A 16,553-nucleotide genomic window follows, 5' to 3' on the forward strand; every position below is an offset into this window, starting at 1 on the left:
ATGCGGATGCTTAGATGGATGTGTGGAAATACAATAAAAGATAAGATTCGGAACGAAGAGATACGTAAGAAGGTAGGTGTTGCACCCATTGAGAATAAGATGCGAGAGAATCGTTTACGGTGGTTTGGACATATTCGGCGAAGGCCTAATGATGCTCCAGTTAGAAGGTTGGAGAAATGGGAAAATATATTAGTTAAAAGAGGTAGGGGTAGGCCTAGGAAGACTTGGATGGAGATGATAGGAAAGGATATGAATGCTTTGAACCTCACCGAGGACATGGCGTTGGATAGAAATGATTGGAGAAAAAGGATTCATGTGGAAGACCCAAAATGAATTTCTTTTTTGGTTCATATCGCTGACCCCAATTGTTTTGGGATGAAGGCGTAGTTGTTGTTGTTTGTTGTTGTTGTATCAATTTTAAATCCATGATACATATCATTAAAAAAACAATAACAAAGAGTCTAGATTCTAGAATATAAAATGGATCCAGATAGATCCTATGAGCTAGATATGGATCTTCAATCCAGGTCCCATCTTTCTCCTAATTTAGACCGGAAATTGAAAAGGGAAACTACCAAATGGCAAATGTCTCAAAAGCCAGGCCGTTACTAAGCAGCAAAAACTATGAATGTGGAGACAATGTAGCCAAACCTTCAGACAACAAATTATATCAAGAAACTTGGCAGTTGACTACCGAAAAAAATCAATTTTTTTAAGAGAAAAGGATAATTGCATCAATAGAACAATCTTGGACAAGAATGGATCTAGATTCAGTATAATTTTGAAAATCTAAAAAAAGAAAATGACAGTTTTTGTATGTATTCAAATACTTGGTAGTGAGTACTGTAAAAACACAATTACTCTTGAATTTAACTTATTATTACTTTAAAAATAGACCAGAAAAAAACATGCTTGGTTTACTAGCAGCAAACAAAAAAATAGGCCTACTCACAAGCCATTTCCATGAAACATGCACTAGAGATTTTACTCCCGCAATGTTATACTAGAAATGCATACGTTGTCATGCGTACAAATACAAAGTATACACAAATGACCGGATATAAAACTGAGCAGCATATCCTAGCCCCTTCACAGCTACACAGTCAACTAATTCATAAGATACAGCTGCTCCCTATCAAGATAATACAGCCCACTTTGGAAAAATGGCACTCTTCCAGAGTCAATAGATCAAGAAAAAAGACAACAGACATATCAAAACAACTGATTTGTTTAGAAATTCAATTTGCCCTTCTGCAGGAGATGCAGGGCTAGGAGCAGAACTACCATTTGTTGCTGAAATGACTTCTTTTGAGCATGTGTATTTGCAGCGACTGGGAGGGACCACCCTGTATACTCCATTGATGGTCAGTAGGTAGATATCCTTGTTGTTATCTTCTCCAAAGGAGTAGATTATGTTCAAAGCAGGGAGGGGATTTCCTGGCGTATATGTGCAGGGAATTGGAGAGTCTGCAGCACAGTTGAAGGGAATCATGGTGCTATTGAACTTCCCACTGCCACTTGGGTTTTCAATACTTGCCCACAATGCTGATGCATACAAATCAGCATGCAAGTACCTGAAATTTGTCATATTCAAATATAATACAGCCATCAGCCAGAGTATCCCAAGTTGGATTCGAGCAAAAGAGTATGATTCATTGAGTCACTTAACACAATAACTAGAAAAGTTTCAAGTTTTCTCACTCACCTTCCATACATACAGGGATCTGTTGTTGACCTATAATAGTATCCACCAGTTATTGAGGCAGAACCTTCATTCTTATTGACAGAGGAATGATTATAACCCATAATAGGAGGTATTGCTTGTATGGAGCTGGCACTTGTATTCCCTCCAGGAGTTGATAGAGGAGTGAAAAGATATGGACCCTCATAAACATGCCATCCGAAATTTCCACCTTTCGTTACCAAATCAACCTCTTCATATAGTTCCTTAAAGCAAGATACCACACCAGTTTAGTCATATTAATTAAAACATAAAAACCTTGAGAACTAGTCCATGATATCATAACTCTGGATTTATTCACAATAAAAATAGAAAGTTCATGAAACCAAAAGACAGTACATCTCATATAGTTCATTGCCAGAATTTGAGGGGCCTAAAGAGGTGAAAATAAAAGAAACACAAACAAAAAGATGTTCATCAGCTTACATCCCTTGATGCATTCCTGTAAGCAATCAGAAACATGTGAGAAAAAAGAAAGTACTCTATGTCACATAGGTGCAGGTGCAGGTGCGGGTGCGGGTGATGCGTCACTTTAAAAAACTTGGGTGCGGGTGCGGCGATGCGGCACTTTAAAAAACTTGGGTGCAGGGAGGGTATATATATATATATACTGTAACAGTTTTAAGTTCGCATTACTAATGAAATAAAAATAATTATCATATCAATTCATCATGCAATAAATCAAATTAACTACGAGTAACGAAGTACAAGTCAAGTCAAGCAGATTGCATATCAATCAAACAAGTCAAGTAGAAAAGAATCAAACAAGTCAAGCAGAAAATAAGCAAATTATACTAACCAAGGTCTTGCCGAACCCAGCCTTGGGTTCGGTAGATCCGGGTTCGGTTCTTCTGAACCCATGGTTGTTGGGTTCAGCTCTGCTGAACCCAGGCTTGGGTTCAACTGAGCTACACCCAACAACACTGGGTTCAGCAAAGCCAAACCCAACAACCTTGGGTTCGGTTCTTTTGAACCCAGGTCTGGGTTCAGCAGAGCCGAACCCAGCAACCATGAACCCAATAACCATGAGTTCAGCAAAGCCAAACCTAGCAACCCTGGGTTCAGTTCTGCTAAACCCAGGAGCGTAAACTAGCAGGCCTGGGTGCCTAGGTTTAAGTTGTGCTAAACCCAGCAAACCATGGGTAAAGCTGAACCCAGCAACCATGAGTTCGGTTCTGCTTAACTCAGGAGCATAAACTAGCAGGCCTGGGTTTAGGTTGTGTTGAACCTAGCAACACTAGGTTAAGCAGAGCCGAACCCAGCAACCCCAGGTTCAACAGAGCAGAACCCATGGTTGTTGGGTTCTGCTCTGTTGAACCCAGCAACCATGAGAGTCGAACCCAAGGATGGGTTCGGCCCTTGCCAAAATGAGGGGAGGAGGAGAAGGAAGAAGGAGAGAGAGAGAACGAGGAAAAGAAAGAGAGGAGGATTACTTGTCGCCGTGGGTGCCGGTAGGAGGAGGAGGACCGTTGCGTTACTGTCGTCGGTAGGAGGAGGAGGAGCGAGGACGAGGGGCACGGAGGAAAGGTCGAGAATGGAGTGTGTGTGTGTGTGTGTGGGGGGGGGGGGGGGGGGGGTTGTGTTTTGTGCAAATGTGCTCTAACACGATTTTTTTTGACCGAAATGGTTGATTTTTGAACACTTATAACCCTGGGTGTGATTGACCACACCCCAAAAAATTTGACCACACCTAGTGCGGTTGATTTTTAAAATAGTTGCATTGGGTGTTGCACCCGCACCCACGTTCCGTCGCGTCGACACGGGTGCGGCAACCCTTTAGAAGATTCCATGTGACATAGAAAGTATTCTGTCACACATAGGGCCTCCTATATTAACCAAAAAGTGCAAGCCATGATATCACAAGCATGCTTCCCCTTCTTCCTTCTAGGGTCCTAGTATCAACATCTTCATGGAATATAGTAATATACTCTAACTTGTCCTTTCAAAAACAGCTAGTTTTAGAGACCTTTCATGGTCCATAAAATTTTCTAATTTTCCACAGTTAAACATAATACTGGAAAAGTGAAACCACACAGCGTACTCACACCTTGACCAAAAGACTAATATTGGTAAACACCATATTGTCCTTGGGCTAGAACTTGGTTGGTGTTAAATATAGTTGTATATATATATATATACATATTTATATACTATGTCACATGGGTGCGGGGGTGCGGCAAATATATATATATATATATATAGTCCAAAAGTTGGACATAAATGACCCTGGGTGCGTTGACTGCACCCACGGTCAGGTTAACCGCATCGGGTGCGGGTGCCACACCTAGTTGGAGAATCTTTGTGACATATAGGGCAAAAAAAATTTCTTGGCAATTTTTTTTAAGTCCAAAATTGGACCAAAATGACCCTAGGTGCGTTGATCGCACCTAGGGTCGGGTTGACCGCACCCGCGTCGCGTCGATGCGGGTGCGGCACCCTGCTAGCCGATTCCCTGTGACATAGTTTATATATGTATATATACTATTTATGTATATACGTATATATATAATATATATAATGTATAATATGTATATTTCATTTATGTATTTTTTGTTTTTTTCTTTGTAATATGGCTTTTGAACTAGCCATTAGACATTTCTAACGGCTAGCTAGTAGGGTCTCTCTTGTATGCTTAAAGCAAACTCCTAAGGCTTGGTACGATCGTTTCAGTCAAGGTTGTAAGTAGCGTATCGTTACCCGTATCGATCAGGCCCAAAGTTAGATACATACCGTAGCATATTGTAAAAATTATAATTTTTTAATAAAAAAAATCAAAAATTATAAAAAATTCAGAAAAAATAGCAAAAATTATAAAACATCACAACACATGAAACAATGATGAATTACACAAAATACAACAATAAAATCACATGAAGCATTTATGTCTCTATGGGCTACATAAGACATCATCAAACATCAACTAATATAGACAATATTGCATGAATATCTCATAAGAACAATGCAAAATATTAAATATTTTGCAATCACTCTCATGCAAAAGCCCTCTCCCTTGCGCACAAATCGACATCCAGAACACTCTCATGCCTCTTAGGGTGTGTGGGTTCTCCTCTAAAGGCCTCTACACAAATGAGAGAATCGACCCCAGAGAGGTCTTTAAAACAGTCACTGATATCACCAATATTTTGAAAGTATTGAGATATCGGTAATTTCAAGGTTGTTGGTAATATCGATAATATATCACAATACTTTCAAAATATCAGCAAATAGAAAATATCACAATAATATCGCGATATTTTTACAATATTTTCTGAGTTTTTTAAAAAATAAGTTTGCATTTCCTATTTTTTTGTTTTTTTTTATATTTTAAAACCTTTAAAACATGTTTCTTTATATTTTTGAAAGAAAAATAATACAAAACTTATTATTTTTTTAGGCTTTTGTTGTTATTTATATTTTTTCATTTTTTTAAACTCCCAAGATTTTCCCGAGATTTATCAACTTTTGAAAATCTCTCTGAGAAATACCCTCGGAGAGAAATTACCCTTAATAATACAAGTGACTGCTTTAAAACCCAAAATTAAAAAAAATGAGTTTTGGCCCTTTTAAAGTGCGTCAGACACATATTGTACGATACACCCGGTACAATATAAGGTTATGTCGTACGATACAACTAATATGGATATGAATCGATGATACACACTCGTATCATGATACGAGTGTGTATCGTATCGAGTTATGCCATAGTTACGATACGTATTGTACGATACAGTACAATACTTACAACAACAGTTTAAATAGTGTGATGATTCAACTTAGTTTTAAATCTTGTTATAATAATACTGCATTTGTTAAGTCTTCTGATGCAAGTATAATAATTATACTTCTATACGTGGATGACATGATTATCACAAGAAGTGATAGGCAGAGAGTTAGTCATATCAAAGATGTTCTCAAGGCTACTTTTGATATGACAGATTTTGGTTTTCTTTGTTATTTTCTTATAATTGAAGTTGCTTATTCACCTCGTGGGTATTTTTTATCACAAACTAAATATGCAACTGAGATAATTGAAAGATCGGGACTTATTGATGAAAAACGAGTTGATACACCAAAAGTCATCAATGCAAACATGAAGAAAGATGATAGAGAACCTTTAAAAGATCCAACTTCATACAAACAAATGATTGGAGCCCTAACCTATCTTTCTATTATTTGTTCTGACATTGTACATGTTATTCATTCTGCTAGTCAATTTTAGCATTCTCTCACTACAGTACACATGAGTATTATAACAAGGATAGTTAGATATATTAGAAATACCATTAATCATGACTTATTTTTGCCATCTTCTTTCCCATTAGAAGTTATTGCATATTCAAACTTTGATTAAGGAGGAGATGTGAATGATAGATGCTCAACCACCGGGTTTTGTGTTTTTGTAGGTGGCTCCTTAATATCATGGAAGTGAAAGAAACAACAAAAGGTGTCCTTATCCTTTTCAGAAGTCAAATACCGTGTCATGGCCACTACAACTTCTGAGCTGGTGAGGTTAAGACAATTGCTATAAGACTTGGGTGTTCACATAGCGGAACTTTTAATATTATATTGTGACAACAAAAGTGCAGTCTACATAGTAGGCAATCACACATTCCATGAGTAAACCAAACATATCGAAATGGATTGTCACTATGTTAGAGAGGAATTCTTGAAAAAAAACATTACACTCATAGTATCAACTTGTGGACTTCTTCATCAAAGTGCTTCCGCCTCCACGATTTCATTTTCGTCTTGGCAAACTCTCGGTTGTGACACCGTGAGTTTAAGGAAGGTGTTAACATGTAATGTTGGACATATATATGTATATATATATATATATGTATATATATATATATATGTATATACATATACGTATATATGTATTTTAAGTGTTTGTAATAGGATCTGCCCTTTAGGGTATTTTGGTAATTTGACCCTTATAATAAGATCTGCCCATTGGGGGCAGAATTGTCTTCTCATATTTTTCATTTTCTTATTTCTGTATTTTTTGCATCTTACATAGGTATTGTCAAGGGCATTATTGTCCTTGACAATGTGACTGTTGAGGGTCCCCAATTGCTAGAATCTGTATAAATATAAGGCACATTACCCCTTTGTGGAGCATGCATTTTGTGTGCATTCCTCATATAATATATTTATATATTTTTAAGTGTTCTTTTGGCCCTTAGTGGCCCTTGTGATTAAACTAGGGTTACAGGAAACACTATAGCACTTAGGGAAGCGCGCTTCCCCAGAATGTGTTTCGGATTCAGAAGCGCAAAACACGCCTCTTCTGAAACGCACGGGGAAGCAGCCCTTTTAAATGGGAAGTGTGCTTCCCATTTCGCTTCTCGCTGGCTTCCCAATATCAGGAAGTGAATTTTCTTTTTTTAGGGACTTGGAGCCTTTAACAATTTTTTTTTTGCCCAATATCAAGAAAACTTGATTCCTATTCGCTTCCCTCTTTGTTTCCTCTTTGCTTCCGGTTCGCTTCCGAGACGATTCCGAGTTCGCTTTTAAATCGTCATGCGCTTCCCGCTTCCTAAAATTTTAGAAGTGTCTCGCTTCCGCTTCCCGAATCACTTTCCACTCTCGCTTCCTCGATTGACAACTCTGCACTAAACCCATCTTTGGGTTGTGTTTTGCCTCTTGTGTGAGGTGTGAGAGCTCTTGTTTATTTCATTATAGGTGGGAGTACTTACACATCCAAAAAGTATCAATATCAATTGGAGTACATACTCAACTAGTATTGGCATAATTGCATACCCATGAATATGGCCACAGTTCTTCATATTGTCAAATACAGTTAGGACTATTCACAGGGTCGTTGCTATTCACCTCTTCTCACTTGACTTGTCTGCATAAAATCAAGCAGATTAAAGAATACAATAGAACAACATTCTAGTACAAGATTTTGCACATTTCTAGGGGATCCTTCTATCTCGTGATTACAAAGTATAAAGAAGTGCCACTATCTTCTACAAAAGGCAAATACATGACGATGGCATCCATTGCCACAGAGGTTGCGAAGTGCCATGATGTTCTCACTAAATTGAGGCTCTACTTGCCCACCCTTCTTTTCTATGATTATAAAGGGCATCATTTTCAGCATTATCCATCATTTTATAATTGAACTTTGCACAAAAAGATAGAGTTCGCTACAGTTTTTATGGAAGAATCATTGCCATATGCATCTACAAGCATGCAGACTGTTGAGTTCTTCACAAACTCTGCAATTCCATTCCTTGGCCAAATCTCAATGATAAACTTGTGGGTTGGAAGGAAATCTTAGAAGGGGTGATGTTAGGGGTTTCTACTCTTTATTCTTTATTTGTTTTACTCTGTTCATAGTGATCCAGGTGCAACTCTACATTGTCATTTTTCATAATTTGTGTAATTATGGTGGTTTAAGCCGCTAATCATCCCTTCTTTTTTTCCTGTATACATCATTGATTATATTCTTAGGTATTGAAATTTGGTTCTTTTCCTCCCTCTTTTGTTTTGTAATGACCAAACTTTCCCAAAATAAATGAATAAAAAATTTAAGCAGCTACAGCAAAATTAAAAGACTAAACAAGAAAGAGTATTCAAGTCAGTGCAATAACGTGAATGATATTGTCACTAACTCAGAATTTTTACAGTAAAGAGGAATAAACTTGCAGTAGAATTAGTAAACAAATCATATTGTCAAATTCCACAATGAGCATTAAGCATATTCAAGAAGTCACTGGAATATTTTTTCGGTTCAATCTTTTTGTCCAAAAATGAAGAAACAGTAACACAACAAAGAAAGCTACCACAAAAATAAACAGTGACCAGGTCATAAAGGATATTAATGACAGAGATCTGAATGCCATACTATGAATATGCACAAGTAGAAGTAGAACAGATCATCAAAAGCTGTAATTTGAAACCTGGCCAACATCTGCACATAGGAAGTATGAGGGCCTTTTGGAATCAAAACTGCAACGCCATGGATTTCTAAGTCCAAGGGCCCATATTTCAGGTTGCAACTGATTATCTTCAGAAAATGGATTGTCTTTTGGAATTGAGTAATTTCCCCAGAAACCTTGTTTGTCTATATCAGCAGCACCTGAAGGGGCATAAAATTGAAGAAAAAACATTGAATAAGAAAGAAGGAATATCTTTTTGACATAGAGATCCAAAGCATTTACTTTGAATTATGTGTGCATAACTCAGAAAAGCTACCAATCCAAATAAAATCTCTAAGCTACAAGGGTAAATAAGCGAACACCAAATTGCTAACGAGAAGAAAGGATGACAATTGACAAGTTAGTTTACTTCATCAACTTCTACACTTGCAAAAATTTTTCATTTGGACTGATGTTGATAAAGACTGTGGCATCAAAAAGTGAACAAAAAATAGCCAATTATGAAAGTCTTTTTGAGATCTCACAAGCCAATAGATGTCTCCCCATCCAAATTGGCATTCTACATGGAAAAACCCCAGCATCAATTTGCTCTCTAATCCCTTCATGCATACACTTTACTAGTCCATACTAAGCCTAACACACAGGCAACACTTGGCCTCCATAGAATTTTTTTCATTTCCATGCATTTCCTTTTAGCAAATCTCCTTTACAACAGCAAAGTCTTGGAATCTTTTGGTACTTGACTGAATCTTCACCCTTAAAGCAATTTTTGTGATTCAGTTACTGCTTTTTCTCAAGCAATTTTCTACTTTTCTACCTTTTCATTGTTCTGGATGATAGTGCTGCCAAGATCGAGGATAGCCTATAGCACAGGCAGCAAAACATGCATATCCTTGGACATATTTCCAGTCATTACTCTCAAATTAAATTAGACCAGTAAACTAAAGATGTCAGTAACCTATTAACAGCTTATTATTAAACCACATAGTTGAAGTGTCCAATGAGCAAAATCGAGGGTACTGTTGCGAGAACATCATTTATGTCTTCCTTCAGTTGACCGAATCAAAGGATTTGACCAAATTGTTGAATGTACATTTTGTGATGTAGGAACTTGCTCAAGTATCAAACAGTTAGAAACCTAGCAAGGAAAACTAAAACCAAGGGCTTCTGGAAGCTCTGTATGTCTTCTACTCGTCTTTCTTTTCTTCATCTTCTTTTTTCTTTTTTTGTTTTGGTCATCAAATATCTCAGGTACCATAGTAACTCAAGCATCATCCTTGAAGGACCTTTGCTAGTATTTGTATTGAAATTTTGGTAATTCCAAGTTGGTTCATGCAATGTTATCTGCATTATACCAATAGAACTGGCTTATTCCCAGTGTAGCTTGTCAAATTCTTTGTCACTTTGAGGCAGAGCAAAAATTTTATCCATTTACAAGGCCTCTATTTGATTACATTTCATTGGATAGAACTCATGCTTACAATTTTAATCATAGTCACAATTATTGTTGATATTTTGAAACATGATATTTATGAGAAAAACGCCCTAGCCGCTATTAAAATAAAATTATCATGATATTTTAACATAAATATCATGATATTGTGAAAAATCTTACTTTATTACTTAAAATATATATTTTTGCTATTTTTTTATTTTATTTTAAAAACATTTTCTAATTGTTTATTTATGTTTTCATAAATGAATAATGCTAAAACCTAAATTATTTCTTATCCTTTTTAATTTTTCTTTACATTTTAAACTTTTTTAAAGCATCCGAGATTGTCCCAAAAAAAACCAACAAAAAAAAAGAAGAACGATACAGCAAGAAACAAACAATTACAAAGTCAGAAACTAGATCTCTCATAGCCAGTACGTTCTCATTAGATATGTAAGCCATTAGTGTCCTGCTCTCTATACAATTTTTTGTTTTAAACGCCTTTGCTGCTTGCTATAGCCGACTAACTAGCACTGAAATATAAGCATCCTGAAAGCAAAATTAAAGAGTTAAACTGAAAGTTCTATTAGTCATAGAATGATATTTGGTACTCACTTGGAATGTAATCAACATCAAGACGCATGATCTTTCCAAGCAAAGATTTTTTATTTTGAGCAAAATTGAAAGGGTCACCCCTACTGCCACCATCACCCATCATAAAGTATAAGTATCTGTCTGCTGGGCCAAAGAGAATCTGCCCACCATGATGAGATGTATAGGGAAGACCCATAGTAAATATTCTCCTCATTTCCAAAGAATTAGCAGTTGTTGCCTAGAAAGAATGACAAAATGTCATAAAAGATCTCTAGCAAAGAAAATATTTGCATAACTATTTCATGCAGAACATTATTCCTTGATGAAGAATGTCATGCATACCTGGGAGGGTGGTATTGAGCCATTTGCAGAGTACTCTGCAACAACACTGCCATATTGGCATGGAATGGAATTACTGTCTGAACCAATCTTAGCAGGGTCACAGTCTACTGCAGTATTACATGCACATCTTCCAGAACAACCTGGTGTCGTTGTCTTGTCACAGTTGTAAGAAACGAAAAAACGCCCATTTTTAACAAAATCTGGATGAAATGCTATTCCCATTAGGCCAAACTCTGAATTAAAATGTACTACATCAGTTATGTCAAGAAATGGACTCGACTCGTCGAGGTGCAATGTTTCACCGGACCCAGCTTTAGGAACTGTTGCCAACCATATTTTTCCAGCTTGGTTGGATAGAAATACACGACTGCTACCATCAGGATGACTCGCCATATTGAGATAAGAACCATTCCCAATTTTCTCAATGCAAAGGCCCTTTGGAGGTGAATCTACAGTACTATCTAGTGATACTTGAGTTCCTGAAAAACAGACTTGTTCCTCAGTAGAGGACCCACCAAATGCAGCACAGAAGTCCTTCTCTGACTGCCAAAAGTCTGTGAATTTGGATGAACTGGCATTGGCTGTGGGTCCTCCTTTAAGTGAAGCTGCAAAAGGGGAGTTCCCAATGGATACATTTTGACATGTCTTCCAGACATTGGAACAGTAGTCACTTGCAGCATCCATCAACTGAGTTGAATCTTTGGAAACAGTTCCATTGCACAAAGCAGGAACACTACCCTGCTGTGATTCTATCCTAAATAACTCGGAAGAGAACTGATCACATTTCTGCAGAAGAAGCAAAATGAGAAGCTTGAATTAAGTGGATTATCAAATCAATTGATGTACTAAACAAAATTTATTTTAACAGAGATTCATTTGATAAAGATTAGGAGCCAAAGAAAAAAAAAGAAAACCATTGGATTGTCCAGTACAGGACTCCATGATTAACACCAAAATTGTAATTAACTATTTTAACAATATTTTAACACAGAGATGTATCTGAAGGGTTTTATATGCAATGTAACTTGGACCGAACTTAGCAAGGTTGGATCTTCTTCACATTATTGGGTTCATAAAAGCACTGTGGTACATATAAGTATAAATAAGAAAATTTATTTATCCATTATGAGAACATCGAAACAGCTTTTACCCATTAGAAGTGTCTCTCTCTTTAAATTGTATTTATCTTCATTCCACTACTTCCAAAAAATTGACAAAATTGCAAAGAATATCCACCCTATGTTGAACCTCACCTCTTCATTGCACTTCCACTTTTCTTCTTGTTATTAGTCTTGATAAAAAATAAAAATATATGAATTATGTGATTTGTGACAAGGATACAGAGTTTAGGATGCTAATGGATTTAGAAGACCAAGCTAAATGCTGATGATGAGGGTGAAAAGCATAAGGTCAGATTTTTTTCTTTTAGCCAAATTCACTTAGGATTCTTTTGATTACATGCAGCCTAATATGATATAGAGTTTCATCAGATGGACTTGAAAAATATGTTTTCTTAATGTTCATCTCGATGATACACCTATATGGCACAACTCGAAGGTTTTGTTAAGCATAAAGACAAAAACATACCATATGAATTAAACAAATGCATCAAGTTTATATACAGCTTTTAGATAATGGTACAGGAAATTCATGTTTCACTGATTGAGTATAGATTTTCTAATCTCATGTGACCATAACATTTATTTTGAAGACAATGAGAAATATGCAATATATTTTTCTCTACATGACGATGATATATTCCTAGCTAGTAAGCATAAAGATCATATCATTGAACTGGTTCTTAGGACAAACACGCAGAATTTTTTGAGGAATATATTTCATAAATTATATATGAAACTGAATTTATCCAGAACAAAAACCAACGGAAGGATCTTAATGGAATGCATCATAAAAGTGATCTTCCTTGGCACCAGACCGTGATAATCATGGAGTTGACAGGGTTCTGCATGAGATATTTCCACCAAGAAATTTTTCATTGACTAACCAAAGGCTACTTTACAAATAGAACAATGGTCATTGATTCACTAACAGGAATTATAAATCAATCTTTCAAATGCATTATTGGACTAAAATGCACTTATTCTTTTCTACTGTGGCCAGTCTGAATCTCCTAATTTTGTCATCCTTGCTTGCCAAGTGAGATGAAGCCTTTGAAGTACTTTAGGGTGTCACTTCATGCTGGTAGAGTTGGGATCACCATGTGGGAGCTTGGGAAAAAGTTTGTGGTGCTCGGCCAAACATAACAGATTCCCAACAGATCACTACAAACTTCATAATGATCTTAAGAAGCAAAATGAAGAAAAATAAGAAAAAGAGCCAGGTGTAAGATCACTTAAAACCAGATTGCTCATTAGTATGTCTCATCAATCTAGCCTATGAACCATGCCAAATAACCAACTGGGGTCCGCTTCTTTGAGAAGAGCTGTCAGTACACGTCACCTTGTGTTGGGACGTTGCAAGTTCAAATCCCAATGGTACGTTGTATAACTAGTGAGGGTCTGCCTAACACCAGCTTGCCTATCAAAAAAAAAAAAAATGAACCATGCCAAATATCGGAACCTATGTCAGAAATATCATGAATATTTTTAAAAAATACTGTTATTTTATCGTGATATTTTCAAAAGCTTATCTTATCCCATAAAATGATATTTTTCAAAATATCGACTATTTGACAACATCGTGTTTTATGCCATTAGTAATGACATAAAAACAATTTTGTTACATTTCTATCTATTTATATTTTTATAATTTCATGCATCTTTACATGTGCCAATATTTTCTTAAGATTTTCCTGAGGAAAACCAGATTTTTCAAAACGCGAGATTTTCCCTCACCGAGATTATCTCAAGAACAAGAATTGTAACACTGATCACAACTTGTCCTGAATCACTGTTTAAACAAAAAAAACACCATTCAAAGTATGCATATCTTTTCACATAGGCAGCAACACAGTGCACAACAAAATAAATGCCGATCACCAGAGAAACTAATTGAGACAATTCCGCTGATAAAGAGCAAATCAAGAGCGACCATCAACCAGTATAGCGTCTTACTGCGCAGAGAATCGATTTGATCACCGCGCCGCACGCGGGATCCGACACATTGATCGAATCAAATTGCGTCTTCAGGGCAGCATCCTCTTTCGCATCACAACATACATTTCCCGTGTAAGGGCAGAAGGATAAGGGAGCCTTTGGGGGTAATGGAGCCCCTGTTTCATGACAAACCCATAAAAATTATCAACAATTAGGCCCTCTGAACCCCCCAAAACCCCTAAGAAGGAAAACCAACAAGACAGGAAACCAATGCCAATCAAACCACTAAAGAAAGACGCTCAGATCAGAAAAAATGGTACCCACTTGAATCGGTGCAGAGTGGTAGAGCAGAAGAACCCCAGAAGTTGGAGGTGAAGAGAAGCATGAAAAGAGCAAGACCCCTCATGTAAACTCCACAAACCATGGTCTTACCCCTCTCTGCTTTGCTCATGGCTTCAACGGGCTGACAGTATCCGAGGGGTTTGAAAGTTGGTCTTCAATGGGGATTATATATTCATTGACAGCACTATATAAAATAATAAAATAGGCAGTAATTTACTAAATGGGAACACCTTGTTTCCCACCATCCATGGGGCAGGCCGGAATTTAAATGGCACGCAGAAAGGCAAAAATCTTTAATCGGTTTGGTAGAGTGGTTGCCGTGGTACCATTTTTCAAAGAGAGAGAGAGAGAGAGGAGGGGGCGGGGGGGGGGGGGGGGGGGCTTGACTTCTCTCTCTCTCTCTCTCTCTCTCTCTCTCTCTCTCTCTCTCTCTCTCTTAGTATTTTTAAATTTGATTGCCTGTGGTCCACAGTCCACTCCCCACTGGATGTTCAGGGGGGTGGGTCTCCCTCTCTCTCTCTCCTCCTTTCTTTGATATTTTATCTTCTTTTAACAAGCTTTAAGACGTGGTGCATGGCATTACCATGTCATTTCCTGATACCATTATTAGTAAAAGTTGAAAGAGATTTGAGCTTTTCAGTGGCACTCACGCCATGTGAAATCAATGAGGCGTTTGAGAGCCGTAGATAGCGGGAGAGGGGGTCAAACTAAAGATGCAAGAATCTCTCTCATCAAATATCCTTTTAATATTGTATTTCAGTTAAAAAATATAGGATATTAGATTCATCTCAGGATCTATGATCGATCACCTTGGATCTAGGATCTCAGGTAACCAAACGCACCTTGAAAGGTAGACCAAAATGTCTCAATGTTCAAAAGTAGATCGTGGGACTATATTTGTTAATTTGTGGGTACAAAAGCCTATTCTTTTTCATTGTTTTTGTTGTTTTTTCATGAAACTAAGCTTTCATATATATTATTTACATGTTTTTCTTAGTGGAATCGGCTATACCAAGTACATAGGTTTTTATAAAGCTTCAAAAATCAACAGTATACAATGTGCGATAGTTTCATATGACATAAATTTGTGTTTTTTGTTCAAAAAACATGATTCAGAAGTCGATCCCTACTATTTTGAAAATATATTGAATTCATCTATGAGATCCGGTTATATTAAGGGTACGTTTGGTTGCTTGTGGGGTGCGGTACAAATGAGATTCACTTTTTAAATCTTATGAAAAGTCGAATCTCATTATGTGTCATTTGCTGCCTACACATCAAAAAAGTTTGATTCAAGAATTTATTTGTAGGTTTTTTAATATGGAGGTCACATTATGGTCAGATTTGTTGAAAAACATATCTACATGTGGTTTTTCAAAATGTGGATAGGTTAGTGGGAGGATAATCTTCCTCATATGAGAGAGAGTATTTGCTACAATCAATTGTAGGGATCGACTTCATATATGAGAGAGTATTTTCCAACTATATTATACATACTGCAGACAGTAGCAAATATGTATATTATATAGTATATGTATTTATATACTCGAACGGCATCTGTCCTCAGCCATCTCTATTTTCAGTGGAATGCAAATTCTTAATTGATGTGGCCACATTCCTCAGCAGGTGCACTTAAGAATTGATATCCACATACATGGAACCCCTTGTCTCACCTACAACTAGGGCTGTCAATGGGTCGGTTTGGTTCGGACCCGTGGAACCAAATCCAGACCTGATTTACTGGTTTCAGAATCAGACCTGGGTCTAATCGGACCCATAGTAAGAGAAACCATATTCGGATCCTATAAGGATTACATAAACCAGACCAGGACCATACCTAGTAAAATAATATTTTTTTAATCTTTTTTACATTGAAATTTTGCAGATCTTAGTTGGAACTTAGGTCAGGCCCGAGTTTAGTATGAAATTTCACAAACCATACCCGGCTCCATATATTAATCGAACCCCATCAAGTCTGACCCAGATTTTAATTAAACCTTTTTATTTATTACCAAACCCTGACTTTGTAAGGTTTGGTATGAGTAGGATCCGGGTTAAACCCGACCCATTTTCACCCCTACCGACAACCTCTCCCAATATTAAATTTTATTGTTGTCTCTCATTTCATAAAATAGCCTTACTATTTACATGAT

The 16,553-nt window shown here is 36.9% G+C and overlaps 1 protein-coding gene across 1 annotated transcript; it reads right to left on the bottom strand.

Annotated features, from left to right (window-relative positions):
- Window positions 1-976: 976 nt before the first annotated feature.
- Window positions 977-14,754, bottom strand: LOC149829080 (HIPL1 protein-like). The gene is made up of 7 exons (XM_090017272.1): window positions 14,383-14,754; window positions 14,077-14,234; window positions 11,003-11,788; window positions 10,682-10,898; window positions 8,653-8,831; window positions 1,706-1,947; window positions 977-1,574 (listed from the first exon to the last, which is right to left on the bottom strand). The coding sequence occupies exons 1-7, from the start codon at window positions 14,507-14,509 to the stop codon at window positions 1,181-1,183; spliced, it is 2,103 nt and encodes a 700-aa protein (XP_089873398.1). The 5' UTR covers window positions 14,510-14,754; the 3' UTR covers window positions 977-1,180.
- Window positions 14,755-16,553: the final 1,799 nt, after the last annotated feature.

This window comes from Nuphar pumila, chromosome 9 (genome assembly GCF_984573655.1).
Source record: "Nuphar pumila chromosome 9, dmNupPumi1.hap1.1, whole genome shotgun sequence".
NCBI classification, from domain to species: Eukaryota; Viridiplantae; Streptophyta; class Magnoliopsida; order Nymphaeales; family Nymphaeaceae; genus Nuphar; species Nuphar pumila.

What these genes read in the sequence shown, in the direction of transcription:
- LOC149829080 (XM_090017272.1), bottom strand. Translation starts at nt 14,509, where the DNA reads ATGAGCAAAGCAGAGAGGGGTAAGACCATGGTTTGTGGAGTTTACATG. An exon ending in TATGTGCAGATGTTGGCCAG is followed by an intron (nt 1,948 to 8,652) that starts GTTTCAAATTAC and finishes TCTTGCTTTAAG; the next exon opens with GAACTATATGAAGAGGTTGA. An exon ending in GATCCCTGTATGTATGGAAG is followed by an intron (nt 1,575 to 1,705) that starts GTGAGTGAGAAA and finishes GACAAATTTCAG; the next exon opens with GTACTTGCATGCTGATTTGT.